This window comes from Aphelocoma coerulescens, chromosome 14, assembly GCF_041296385.1.
Source record: "Aphelocoma coerulescens isolate FSJ_1873_10779 chromosome 14, UR_Acoe_1.0, whole genome shotgun sequence".
Lineage (NCBI taxonomy): Eukaryota > Metazoa > Chordata > Aves > Passeriformes > Corvidae > Aphelocoma > Aphelocoma coerulescens.
In genome coordinates this window covers 15249321-15262468 of record NC_091028.1, presented here as the reverse complement: position 1 = coordinate 15262468, position 13148 = coordinate 15249321, and the positions used below count along the sequence as shown (strand labels likewise).

The following is a 13148-nucleotide window of genomic DNA, read 5'->3' as shown; positions in this document are numbered from 1 at the left end:
TTGTCGCTGTGTTGCACACACCTGCTTGCCACAAGGCTGTGCTTTGCTGGTGTAAGCCTTTCTGCACTAGTGTAATTGCAGTGGTGTAATTACAGCAGTATTAATGCCTTTAATGAAAACCACGCTTTGGATAAAGGTATAATTTAACTGCAGAGCAGGGAGGGCATGTTTGTTATGTTAATCTTCACTAATGCCATTTTTTCTGGAGTACCTAGTAACTAGTTCCTCTTCCTTTTTCATTAACAGTGATGTCCTCTACCCGAAAGATACTTCTAGTCCCCATAGTGGAGTTCCTGCAGAAGTGCTCTGTAGAGGGAGAGACTTTGTTGTAAGTATAAAAGTGTTTGTTGCTTTTAAAGGAAAACACAGGTGAAGTTTGCCTGGGAGGCCACAGCATTGCAAAACTCTTCTGCTCTACTGCAGTGAGGTGTTTCCTCCAAGGAAGTTGTTTGTGTGCTTTAATCCTGAAGGTGTTGTTACAAGTCTGCCGTGGGAGTGTTGGTGTAGGCTGACATTGTGTCTGGCCGGCAGGTTCAGATCATCTGTCATTAGCAGCATTCATCCCTTTCTAACACATGCTTAGAGCCACTATCACATTGCCCCCACAATGTGGGGCTTGCAGAACAGCCAGGACTGGATAATAAAGTGCTTGTTTCTCCAGCTCAGTTTCTGAGGGCTCAGGACTGAGGGCTCAGGAGGGCAGTGTGGGTAAGCCTTGTGCTCCCTGAGCATGCACTGTTGATCTTTAAAAAGGACTTTATTCCCTAGGGCTGCTAATCAGTGAGAGGACTTTGTTCCCAGGCACCTTTTGTGAGCAGTGGCTGCACATGGAAATTGAAATGAATACGGGTCTTGTAAACACACACATAACCACAGCAAAAAGGAACAACCTCTGCATTGTGTTTATTTTCACTAACCATGGAAAGAATTAAGTTCCTAAGTGGTTCCTAAGTTCATAATCAGTTTATGGCTTCCGCCCCACCAGAGCAAATCTGATGAGTGCCCAGGTCTCATTTGTTTCAGTTAGACCTGACTGTTTTTGCAGAGTTTGTTCATGAGGGTTAGCTCTGAACAGGAGGATGCTGTGCAGGAGACTGTAAGGCTGTTACAGTACTACTGTAAGATCAAACTGATGGTGATTGAAACTGACTTTTCATTGTCTCTTGATGTCTGCCCAAGACCCTGCCATATGGAGACCTGGATTCAGGTGTGACCCAGTGACATAAGTGTTTAGGACACAGCAGATTAGGTGACATGTCGTGCATAAAGTTCAGGGACCAGAATTATTACACTCAGTTAAGTAAGGGATACTGTTTTAACAATTAGGATGAAAAGATACATTATTTTCATTAGAATCATGTCACATATACCTTCCATGAGAAATGGATCTGTGTTGATCTTAAAGGCAAATAATTTGCTGATTAGTACTACAAGAAGGAAGAAGTTAAAATGTTAGAAAATAGAAAGGATCAATATTTCTGGTTTTCAGACAAAGAGAAGTCTCTGGTTTTAAGACTCGTAGCATGTAATGCTGTATTGCATCTGTGGAGAAAATGTGTTCTAGCTTGAAAAGTGAACTTTATTTCCCTGGATATATTTGTGTAAAGTAATTAATAAGTTCAAAAAACATTTATGGACTTCTTGTGCTTTAAAACAGAAATGCCCTGTGCCCTAAAGTGAGTGGGGTGGGTGGGTTTGTGTGTTCGTGGGCAGAGAGAAGCTGAATGGGAGAGAAGGAGGCATGGGTGGCGTAGTAGGGCAGGAGGAAATTGTCAGTAATGAGATTCTGGATTCTTAACAACATTATTACTACACACAGACTAAAAGAGGCTGTAGCCTATTTAAATGGAGACAGGAGGAAATGAAAGGTCGTGTTTAGGCAGTGTTTTACCCAAGTCCTGTCAGCCTGCCCTCAGCAGCTGCCCCTCAGGATTTGAACCTCAGGAGCTGCTCTATGGAGCACCTGGCAGTTCCCTACCTGGGGACAAGTGTGTGAGTGACAGGCCACCTTGGCATAACTGTGAGTGACTGTGATGGGGATGGAAGAAGGGAACAGGTACTTTGCAGGGGCTCTGTGCTGCTGAAGGGCAACAGTCACCAGCCTCCACAGGCCCCTTTGTAAGAGTGCATGGAGAGTTTCTCTAGGCTGGTGATGAGGTATGTGAGAAGCTGAGCCTCAGGTGTGACTTCTGGGGTCCCAGCATCACTGCAGTAGTTTTGTTGGGGTTTTTTTTGTTCAGAAGCTAAATGGAGTTTGAGTTCAAGAGATTCCTCGTAGCTTTTCTAGTCATAGATTTGCCAAGGCACACCATGGACTCTGAAAGCTTTTGGTCCTGTGTTCATGGCCATTTGAGGACAGAAGGAGCCAGAAAATGCTTTTTCTCTATCTGGCTGAGAATCACTTTTACATTCTTGAAAGGAATGGGGGTTCTATTTTTGTAGTAATGTCGTTGAACAGGGTCATTGCTACAACTTCATAAAGCCACTGCTCCATGCAGTTATTAGGTTTTCCTCTTTTGTTCCCTTTCTAGATGTGGAAGTTCACGCAGGACCGCTGGGTTGTGAGAAAGGAAGTAGCAGCAGTTACAAAAGTGAGTGGAATTATTTTCTTAAATCAGAAGGTGGTGATAAGTTGGCCAAATGCTGCTGGGCATTGTGTGGGTGTAGATTGTGGATGCTGCTGCAAGCCTTTCCTCTCACAGTGCCTGCTTTGCTCTCCATTTGGAGCAGGTATAGATAATACTCTTTCTAGAGAAAAACATTCTGAGCAGCTCCCACCGTTTCCACAACTCCAAGACTGGCCTTGCAGCTGAGCCCCTGGAATGCATTGTGTCCTCTCGTGTTTCAGTGCAAAGCTGGGCACAGTTAGAATTGAGCTGACTGCAGGTGCTTACACAGCCCAGAGTGGCTGCTCTGTTTTGGGTGTGTTAAGAGCAACTCTTGCATTGGCATTTGCCAGCTGCAATATTGAATGAAAACTTAAAAGCAACTCAGGCACCTGAACATTCTGTAAAAAGTGGCAAATGAATGAGAAACATTAAAAAGGACAAAACCCAAATTCTTTGAAACACACTGAAGTGATAAAGCATGAGTCAGTTTGTGGACAGACCATCTATTTTTGGAATGTAAGAACCAGTGCTGTGTAAGAGCTGGGCATGTGTAGGTGCTGCATGTCTGGCCTGCAGCTCTAAAATAAGATTAACACTGTAGAATATGCTTCTCTTCCCCATAGAACCTTTTCATCTGTTTGGAAACTCCCTTTTCTTTGCAAAACATGCCATGAGCTATTTGACTCTGGGGTGATTATTCACCACTGCTCTCTGAAGTCCTGGGCTTCTAACAGTGTGTGAAAGTGTTGGTGCTGCAGAGCAGGATGAGTATCTCTGACTTGGCTGGGTGTGTGCCCATGGAGGTGCCCCATATACACCACATCAGCCCAGCTCTCCTGTCTCGTGGCACAGTGCTCGTTGCTGCATCTCCCCTGTGTAAACTGACTTCCATGTTACCTATGCTTTTTCTTTTTCTTTTAGCTTTGCCCAGAAGATGTGAAAGACTTCCTAGAGCACATGTCTGTGGCAAGAATAAACAAAGGTTGGGAGTTCATGCTCCCTTACGATGAAGATTTTGTTAAGAAGCATCCAGATATAGTTCAAAGGCAACAGATGCTGTGGATGGGCATTCAGGCCAAGTAAATAACTTACTGTATTTTGGGGAATAAGCTAAAAGCAAAGAACTGTCTGGTACAAAGGTTCTGTAGACACTGATGGATAATTTGATCTGTATTGCCTCCAAGCTTCTCCCTGCCAGTGCCCAGGCAGTGGTGTGGTGGGGGGTGCTACTGCATCACTCAAATCATTCCTGGTTCTTGGCTCCCTGGAGAGATGGAATGTTCTAGCTAATGGCTAAAGCTGGCATGGCTGCATGCAGACATAACAACTGAAACTGTCCTGGAATATTGTGTCTTTGTCTTTCAGATTAGAAAAGGTCTATAATCTCTTAAAGGAGCACTTGACGCCAAAGAAGCAAGAGGCACAATCAGGTAAATGGAGTTGGGCTTGGATCATGTTGGAGCATATGCATGTACTCATCCACCTATCCATATTCCTGAGTGATGGTTTGGAGTTTCTTCCTGGTTTTGAATGTGGTGGAGACTGGTCTTGTTTAATGTCTTTTCTTTCTTACTCTTTCCTCTGGGATATTTAAGACAGATCTTGGTCTATACTAATGTCACCGATGTTGGGGTGACACCAGCTACTGTGGTATCCTTGTAGCAGAGCAGGGAGGAGCCTGTGGCCCTGGGGACTCACTCTTTGACACTGTAAAAGCACTGGTTCTGTTACCCACTTGCTCGTTTAAGGCAGCTTGTGGGCTGTAAGCAGCTCCTGAAGGGAGGACAGACAGGGCCAGTGCACAAGGTAGTTCTCACCTCTCAATTTAACATTAATGCAACTTAATGTGCATGAGGTGATTTTTTACTTCCCTGATTTGTATTGTGCTCTCTGGTGTGGTTGAGGGCCAAGCAATTACTGGAGAATGTAATGGCAGGAGGCTGTAAGGAGGTGGGAAGCTGTCTCTTTTTGACATCCTTCTCCACTATGGCTGCCAGTGAAAGTATTAAAGTAGATGCTCCAAAATCCTAAAAGATTGGGAAAACTTGAGATTCCAGAGTTTTAACTGAACATTTGGCTCGGTGCCAGACACTGGGGCAATTGAGGAGTGTAAGCAGAACTGACAAAGGAGCATATGAATCCATTTCAATACCCTGTGTCTGATCTGCTCGGAAGGATGAGGTGTTGGGTTATTTGGAGAGGATCAGTGAGCCTAACAGCAGAGAAGATAACAGCATGTGTGCTGGGCATGCCTTTGCCTTAAGCTCTGCACTCCTCACTTTGGTAGGGACTGGATTCCTCTGCTGCCAACACACCCCTTTTTTTACCTTGGGATGGCTGGGTGTGGAGAGGGGCAGAAGTGCAGGATACCATGGGAAAGAACTCGTCCTGTCCCTTTCTCCCCATTAGTGGATAATAACACTAAGCAGAGGGTCTCAGCCTCTCGTGCTGTGCAGCTCATGCTGCAAGGGAGTTCAGGTTCACTGTTAACCCTTCCACACTCCTCCCTGTACCTGGTGGCATCCTGGTGCTGCCTCTGGCAGAGGCTGCACCAGGCCCCACCAGCCACTATAGAATCTAAAAGACAAAAAGAAGAGTTGTTGGACAAAGAAGTATTTGGGTCACAAGCAGAGATGTGTAAGCAGTCTGTATCCTGGTTTCCTGAATTGTGGAAAAGGCCCTGGTGATTGAACAAACACACTTTGCTTCAGATTCCTTGACTGGAACACCCTTCCCCAAGCATTTGGCTTTAGAAAAACAAACACACACTGCCCTCAAAAGCCAGAAACCCCCCCAAAAACTGATGTAAAATCTAATCAACAGACTGGGTTTATGCCTTAGATTTCATAAGTTTCCTGGTTTTGTTTCACTATGAGCCCTGCTGAGATTTATGGTACCTTTTGTTTCTTACCAGCTCATTCATTGCTGGTTTCTGGGGAGCAGAGGGTCAACATGGCTAAAGCAAAAGTCAAGCAGAACTATGGGCAGCTGGAGAAGGAGTTCCAGAAGCAGAAGGCAGAGATGAAATCAAACGACGCCTCGGCCAAGATGGATGTTCCCAATGCCCGCATTAAAGAGGAGCCCGCGAGTGTGGAGGAGCCCATGGATACCTCGGCCCACAACGAGGGCCTGAACAACGGCCTGGTCAATGGCCTGCACCCAGCCCAGGGCTCCCCAGAGCCCCTGAATGGCCACCTGCCCGGGGGCTGCATCGACAGGGTGGCTCAGGAACTGAAGGCCTTTGTGTCCTCGACATTTAAGAAACAATTTGTGCTCACCCTGAGTGAGCTTAAACGGTTATTTAACCTCCACTTAGCCAGTCTGCCTCCAGGACATACCTTGTTCAGTGGCATTTCGGACAAAATGTTACAGGACATGGTGTTGGACACTGGCTGCAAACAGATTTTGGTGCCTGTAAGTATGGGTTTTCCTTGGTGTGGTTTGGGGAAGGGGTGTGGGGCACAGTTAAACATCTGAGCTGTGAAATATTTGTGTCCTGTGCTGGTGGACAGGAAGGACAGATGTGCTCGGAGGAACTGTCCCATACTGGACGTGTTGAAACTGCTGGAATTCCGTCTGGAGTCCTGCTCCTGGCAGGCCCTGCACTCTGCTTTCTGTGCCCTGTTGTCCTTGGGGCTCTGTTTCCACATCCAAGGTGTTGGGCCACAGTGATTTGCTGTCCCACCTTGCTCCTGTTAACATGATCTAAGGCCGTCCCAGATTCCCATAGGCTCTTCTGGAATTGCACAAGCTCCTTCCCTCGGGGACAGGCACCCAGCTGGGAGAGGAAAGGTGACATTGGCTGCCTGGGAGCAGCAGGGCACACCCAGCAGAGCCTCTGGGAAGCGACAAAGCCCGTCTGCAGCAGGTTTCCTTGGCCAGTCTGTTTCCTCCTAGGCTGTGCAGAGGTGTCTGTTCCTGTGTCTGTATGGAAGTGACGTGTGGGATTGCGTGAGACAGAGCAGGGCTGTGAGACTGGATTGCTTAGGAGAGGAAAGGGAATCTGGCATCATGGGAAAGAGCCTAAGAGGAAATTAATTTTACAAGACATCTGGCACTGCTGATTGGGTTACAACCAGAAGGAGCTTGGGAGCAGCTGCCTTTGAGGAGAGAGGAGAAGGAACGTGTGAACTGCTCAAAAGAGGAGGGCTGGGAGAGCCTGGAGCATGGGAGCTGCTGGGGGCCAGCAGGAACGTGTTCAGTCGTGTGCAAAGTACATGTTGTGGCACCTGGGAACCGAGTAACAGCCCGGAAATGTCGCTAGGGAGAGCACCCATTGTGCTGCTTTCTGCTTCCTCCCCTGGCAGTTTCCAAGTGCTGGAGTGGTGCTGGCCAGGCTCTCCCCTGCACCTGGTGTAATGTGTGCCTCTGCCATGCTGATGGTAAACAGCTGAGGTCATTCCTGCTCTGTTACTTGGAACTGGGACTTGTTTGCTTTGGAAATTGGGGGATTTTGGAAATCCACACGAGGAGTGAAAGTGAGATAGTTTCTCTTTTCAAAAAGCAAAATAAAATCCTGCTGAAGAGGGGTGGCCAGGAGCTTCCTTCTGTTTGGAAAACCCTGACACAGGAGACCTGCAGAGGTGCAGAAGTGGTCCCTGGAATGTCTCTTGAGGAGACTATTGCAGGTTTTAGTTCTGCTGACTCAGAATTTACCACAACACCTGAGCTCTTGTACAGGAGCCTGTATGAGCCTGTACTGCTGTCAGCAATGTAAATCATTGCCCCCGAGCCTCCCCCTGATGCTCTGTGCAGATGGCAAAGGGGCTGGGTTTACTCTTTGCATGGGCTCAGACACTTTGGAGTTTCTTGATTGTTCCCCTGGACAATTTTGTCAGAAGCCAACAAGGGCGCCTGAGCTCAGGGAAAGCCTGGAGGGTTGTTTAGTGTGGGATTTCATAGTTACTCATTAGTTTTCTGTAATTGAAAGTGCTTTGGTGATAAAAATCAATGATCTGAGGTAATTAAAATGATGTTCTGTGGGGGGTGAAGACACTCTTGGCTTGAGTGCTTACCTATTATAGAAAACATGTGGCTGAAAATGGCAATTGAAACCTTAGCAGGGGAATGCAGGATCTATTACAGAGCTGACCAACAGCACCCAGGGTATGAGATAAACAGTATTTGTGGGGAGCCAGAAGAGAGGCCACTCCAGCTGCAGATGTGGCCGTGGGGATGCCTGCAGGGTGCTGTGCTTGCTGTGCTTCGTAGCCTCATCAAGCAGGAGGGAAAAGCAGGAGTCAGGAAAGGGCAAATCCTGGGCAGGTGCTGCCATGGGAGAGGGTGAGGAGAGGGGACAGACACAGAGGAGAAGAAGAAGGAGAAGAAGGAGAAGGAGAGGAGCCCTGGGCAGGCAGGACTTGGTGCCTGTGCCCGGAGCTGCGTGGGCTGAGCCACTCTCCCGCCCCATGGGAAGCGTCTGTGCAGGACTCTGGCTCCTGAGGATCTGCACCCATTTCCTGCAGACTGGGGGGTCACTGGCTCCTGCCAGCTCCCTTCCCAAGGCCCATGGAGTGGCAAGGTTCTGCCAAAGCCTGAGCATATTTTGAGGCCTGAGGAAATGATGTAACTGTTGTGGGCGTCCTGCCTGGCTGGGCTGACAGGAGGGGAGTGCTGCCCTGCACTCACAGAGAGCCCTGCAGGCTGGTACCAATGCCAGGCTCCCTGACATGTGAGATCAACAGTTTACCTTTAGGATTACTCCAGCTGATAAGTTTTTTTCTGGCACACTCAGCCCCTTCCACCTGTAACATGAGGCTGCCTGGCAGTGGCTCAGTGCTTGAGTGAGACACGTCCCAGAGCCGAGGGCTCCTCCCTGAGAGGCTCCATTTGAACGTGGCAGCCCTGGGACCTGGGGCAGCAGTTCATCTCCTAAGAGCCTGCACTTGCTCCAGGGGCTTAGAGCAGGGAGGGGCACAGGACAAATATTTTTTAAAGGATTTTAGGGTAGCAGAGAGCTGAATCAAGGTGAGGCTGGAGAGATCAAGGTGACATAAACCAGCAAAGGGACAGCAGATGGCAAGGCAGTGAAGCTGTTTGGGCTCGTGTCTCTCCAAGGAATCCCTGATGGCATTTCCCACTCCCATGGCCAGGCTTTGTGACAGCAGCAAGCGAGCAGGGAGCTGTTGGCACCAGTGCTTGCAGCAGTTTGCAGAGGAGGGCTGGAGGGAGGAGGAGATTCTGTGTGTTTTTCTTCCCAACTAAGTATTGTGTGTGTTTGGAAGCTGTTTCCTCACAGAATGGCTGGATAAACACAGCTGTGTTTCAGCTCTGTGGCTGAGGCAGGAGTCTGCACTCCAGGGCTGTGCTGACTCACTTTGTGGAGCCCAGCAGGCTGTGCCTGGGTGCCCCCAGTGCCCTGAACTTTGCCATTCCTGCTGCAGCTGTTTTGTGGAGGGAAGCTGGAGTATTTGATTTTATCTCTGGTGAAAACCTACAAGAGAGATTATTCCTCAAAAGCAGGTGTCCTTACAGGAGGAGAATTCTGTCAGGTGCTGTGAGCCTAATCAGCCTGAATCCTGGCTCTAAACCAAGTGTAAAACCTTGTTATATTCCAGCCATTTGGACTAACCTGAAAGTCAAAGCTGCTAATCCCACTAGGCAGCTCCCACTGGACAAAACCCTTCCCCTTTGCAGTAAGATCAGAGGCAGAGCATGAAAGGAAATGCTGATCTTTTCACTCTGTGATGCACAAGTCTTTTGGCTGGTGTGAGGGAGGCTGGGAAGAAAGGTTTGGTTTGTACCAGCAGCCAGGATTGAGGGATGCTGGAACAATTGGGACTGGCTTGTTAGCTTTTCATAGATGATTGATTTAGGTTGTCTGGGCGGTTAGCAAGGAATAAATCGTTAGTGACAGACAGGAAGAGGCACGTCAGGAGTGAAGGCATATTCCAGCAGTGCTCATTAGTCGCTGCTCCAAGGGGAAATGTTAAGGCAAATGGATGCTATTTTATTTTTTTAGGAACTCAGGGTATGGAGGGGAGGCAGTTGTGCTCCTTCCTGTCTGCAGGGGTGTGAAGCTTCCTTCTCAGAAAAAATGAACGTGTTTCTCTAGCTTGGCACATGGGGAAAAAACAAAATACACAAAACCACTGTCACTTTTGGAGCCTGAAATGAGCAAGTATTTGGTTCACTGTCCATCAGTGTTCAGTCTTCTGGAGTCCTGTAGTCTGCCCCAAAACAGAGATGGCAATACATCTGCTTGTCAGTAACACTGGCTTGGGATTAGTGAAGCAGATAACTACAGGACAGAGGCTGAATCTCTAAAACCTGCCAGTGTAAAGGTAAAACCCTCCAGAAAGACCCTGCAATGCAGTTGGTGCTCTCAGCTGAGTACTGTTTTGGATGGTCTTGAAGCAAACACTGCTGACAGGAAAAACCTACAGACATCTTGCCATGGGATACCATCAAGGTCCCAGCCCTGGGATTGCTCTGGTATGTGGTGGCTGACTCTCCACCAGTGGAAAACTGTCCCCTGCACAGCTGACGGGATTCCAGTATGTCCAGCAGCTCCCTTGAAAGCCCAGCTGTGGTTGGTGTGTGACAGATGTGGCACCAGTGCCCTGTGGGGGTTTTCCCACCCTGACCAGAGCCATCAGTCAAACCTGAGCACGTCGAGGCACACCTCAGGGGTCCATGGTGCTCATCCCATTCCCTGGGTCACAGGTGTGACACAGACCATGTTTCTGCTCTGTGAAGAAGGTGCTGAGCAGGCACAGGGCTACCAGAGCCAAGGCACCCCTTCCAGTGTGGGGTGGGACAGCAGTTGGGTTGTTTCAGCAGTTATTCCGTGGCAACCAGGGTTCTGATTCAGTAATGGGTGTCCCGGGATACAGGATCAGAGAATCATTAGGCAGACTCATTAAATAGCTGGTTATTTTTAACAGCCTCTTGTTCTCAGTTTCCTCCACAGACTGCTGCCTCGCCAGATGAACTAAAGGTCTATGCACTTTGGGAAGCTGGTGACACTTATGATCAGGTAAAGATAAAATAAGGGATATTCCCCACTGTTTATCGAGCATTTGGCATTGTTTACATCCGTGTTTCTGGAACTGGTACAGCAGGTAGTTTTCCTCTTTCTCTATTGGTGTTTTCAACACCAACCTGCTTCCAGCTGAAAGGAAGCTCTTAGCTCATAACATGTTGGTAATCATGTCAGTAACCAGCTCAGTGGCTGTTTCTGAACATGTGTGAAGAAAGGATTCTTCAATGCAGGCCTCAGACCAGGCTCCAGTCCAAGGTTTTTTTTCCTTTTGATGGTAATGCAACATTAAGCAGAGATATCTGTTGTATCTGTTTATACTCAGAGTAGGAAATGATTGCAGCATATGTGAGCATCTCCTGAGTTCTAACTGCTGTCAGAGTAAACGAGGTGAAAGGGAAGGTGCCTAACGACCTGTGGGTGGGCAGTGCAGTTCCTAGCTCCTGAACTAAATACATTTTTATAGGAAAGAGCCAAGCACTAGCCAGGCTCTCCTCTGGAGTGATGTGAACTCCCATGGAAGCATTTGAGAGGAATACATTGCAACCCCTTCTTCAGTGTGTTTTTGTACCTTTGGGAGTGCCCCAGGTCACAGGACAGGTGCAGGTGTGGCCACAGGGTATGGAGGGACCCCTGTAGAGCCCTTGGAGGATAAGGCACTGCTGGAGAGCAGGAATATATGGGATGGTTTCAGGATTATGAAGCAAGAGTCCTCTAACATAGTTCAGAGAATGTTTTGTACAGACTAAGGCATGTGCAGTTTTGAGAGAAAGGCAGGAATAATTGTTCTCTGTGTACTTATGATACATTTTCTTTTAAAGCATCGCCAAGTTTTGCTCGAAATCTTTTCGAAAAACTACCGAGTGCGCAGGAACGTCATCCAGAACCAGCTGAGTCAGGAGTGTGGAGAGGATCTAAACAAGCAGGAGGTGGATAGAGTGTTAAAGGTAAGCTTCTCTTCACTTTGGGTTTGATCCAATTAATAGGTGAGTTTCAATGCTTGATTTGAGCAAAGGATTATATTTTACTTTGAACTGACAAATGGTAAGGATGATAGAAGAGTTGTTGGAATATGGACAAAGCCTCTCTTTCAGTTTGTTTTCTTGAAAATGCACTTGCCTCATTTTATCTCCTTTCCCTCCAAGGAGCAATGGTTCACACATTATTTTGTATTATTTAAACAAATCTCTCTGTCAGCTTGGAGCAGCAGAGAATAGAGTGTAGTAATATTGAATATTGAGTGTGATACTTGAGTTATTTTTAAATAATGCAGAATTAAACATTAAGGAGGTGGGAGGGCTCTGCCCAGTGCTCTGAGTTACCAACTGACTGCTGCTGGTTAATGCTGAAGAGCACGAGTGCCACATGTTCAGAAGGAAGTGCTTCATTCTTCAGCTGGATGTGCAGCTTTGTACAGAGCAAAACCCTGGCCAAGCCCAGCAGGCAGAGCAGTAGTTAACACATCTCATTGTGAATGTTTATTTGAATCCTTTCATCCGTCTTTGAAGATGCACCATTTACTTGCTCAAGAAGTTTAAGGTATAAAGTACTGACCACACAGGCCATGACTTTAAAAGAGATGCAGGATGGCCAAGCAGAAAGTTGCCAACTAATGTAATACTTTAATCATTGTGGCTGGGCCTTTGCTCACTGTCACCCACTTCAATAAGACAAGTGCTTAAGTACTTTATTACATTGTGATCTACAAATGAATAATAGCATCTTTGAAGAACTGCAGATCTGTTGCTGTGATAATAAGCAAACTGGTCTTGCTTGAAAGAACCCAGGTGTCTTAGCAGTAAAATAAGCTCAGACATTTCTGCCTATTAGACAGTATTTCCTGTGGCTCCCTGTGCTGGGGGATTTGTCAGCGACTACACGAGCTCAAGTATCAGCTCTCCTGGAACATCTAGACAATGTACTGGCATTAGTTTTTCATGATGTTCTTGCTATTTAACAGATAACCTATTTCTAGAAAAAATCCCTGCCCCTAAGTCACCAGGCACTGTTTTTATGTAAGTCACTAAGTCAGTGGGGAACCAGCATTGTGTGGCAGGCCTTATTGCCTTGAATACATTTCTTACAGGAGTATGGGAAATTACCTTTGTTTCTGAAATAAAATTTAGAAGTATGATTTAATGAAAAGGGAAGATTCTCTGGCTTCTTTAAGCCACAAGAGATTGGATTCCTCTATGAGTGAAATTGGATTTGTTGACTCCTATTTCCCCATCTGCCTGTGCTCATTTTTATACACAGAGGAACAGACTGACAGGGTTTATATTTTCACATCTGCAGATCAAGTCTGCAAACCCTCTTTCTAACCTCTGGGTTTGTTTTCATGATGGATGAGCCCCAAGACTTCAGAAACAAAAATACATTTTAACTCCACAGCCTCAGTTCTGCAGCAGTGCTCGAGCCTGTGTTGAATTGCCCAAGAGGGTGGCTGAAGCAAAAGAAAGGGAAGCTGTTAGCTCAGAGCTGCAGAGACTTTGTGCTCACCTGATAGAAACAAGGAAATGAGCCCTGAGACAGGCCAGCCCCTGCGCTCCTTTGCTGAG

General features: G+C 47.1%; 1 protein-coding gene across 1 annotated transcript in view; it reads left to right on the top strand.

Annotated features, from left to right (window-relative positions):
• Positions 1 to 13148, top strand: part of POLR3E (RNA polymerase III subunit E) — a 29059-nt gene that overhangs the window by 14815 nt on the left and 1096 nt on the right. The window contains exons 14-20 of the mRNA XM_069029471.1: positions 247 to 328; positions 2532 to 2591; positions 3531 to 3688; positions 3975 to 4039; positions 5524 to 6023; positions 10510 to 10587; positions 11412 to 11537. Of these exons, the coding sequence (XP_068885572.1) occupies positions 247 to 328; positions 2532 to 2591; positions 3531 to 3688; positions 3975 to 4039; positions 5524 to 6023; positions 10510 to 10587; positions 11412 to 11537 (1069 nt within the window). The remainder of the gene's footprint in view (positions 1 to 246; positions 329 to 2531; positions 2592 to 3530; positions 3689 to 3974; positions 4040 to 5523; positions 6024 to 10509; positions 10588 to 11411; positions 11538 to 13148) is intronic.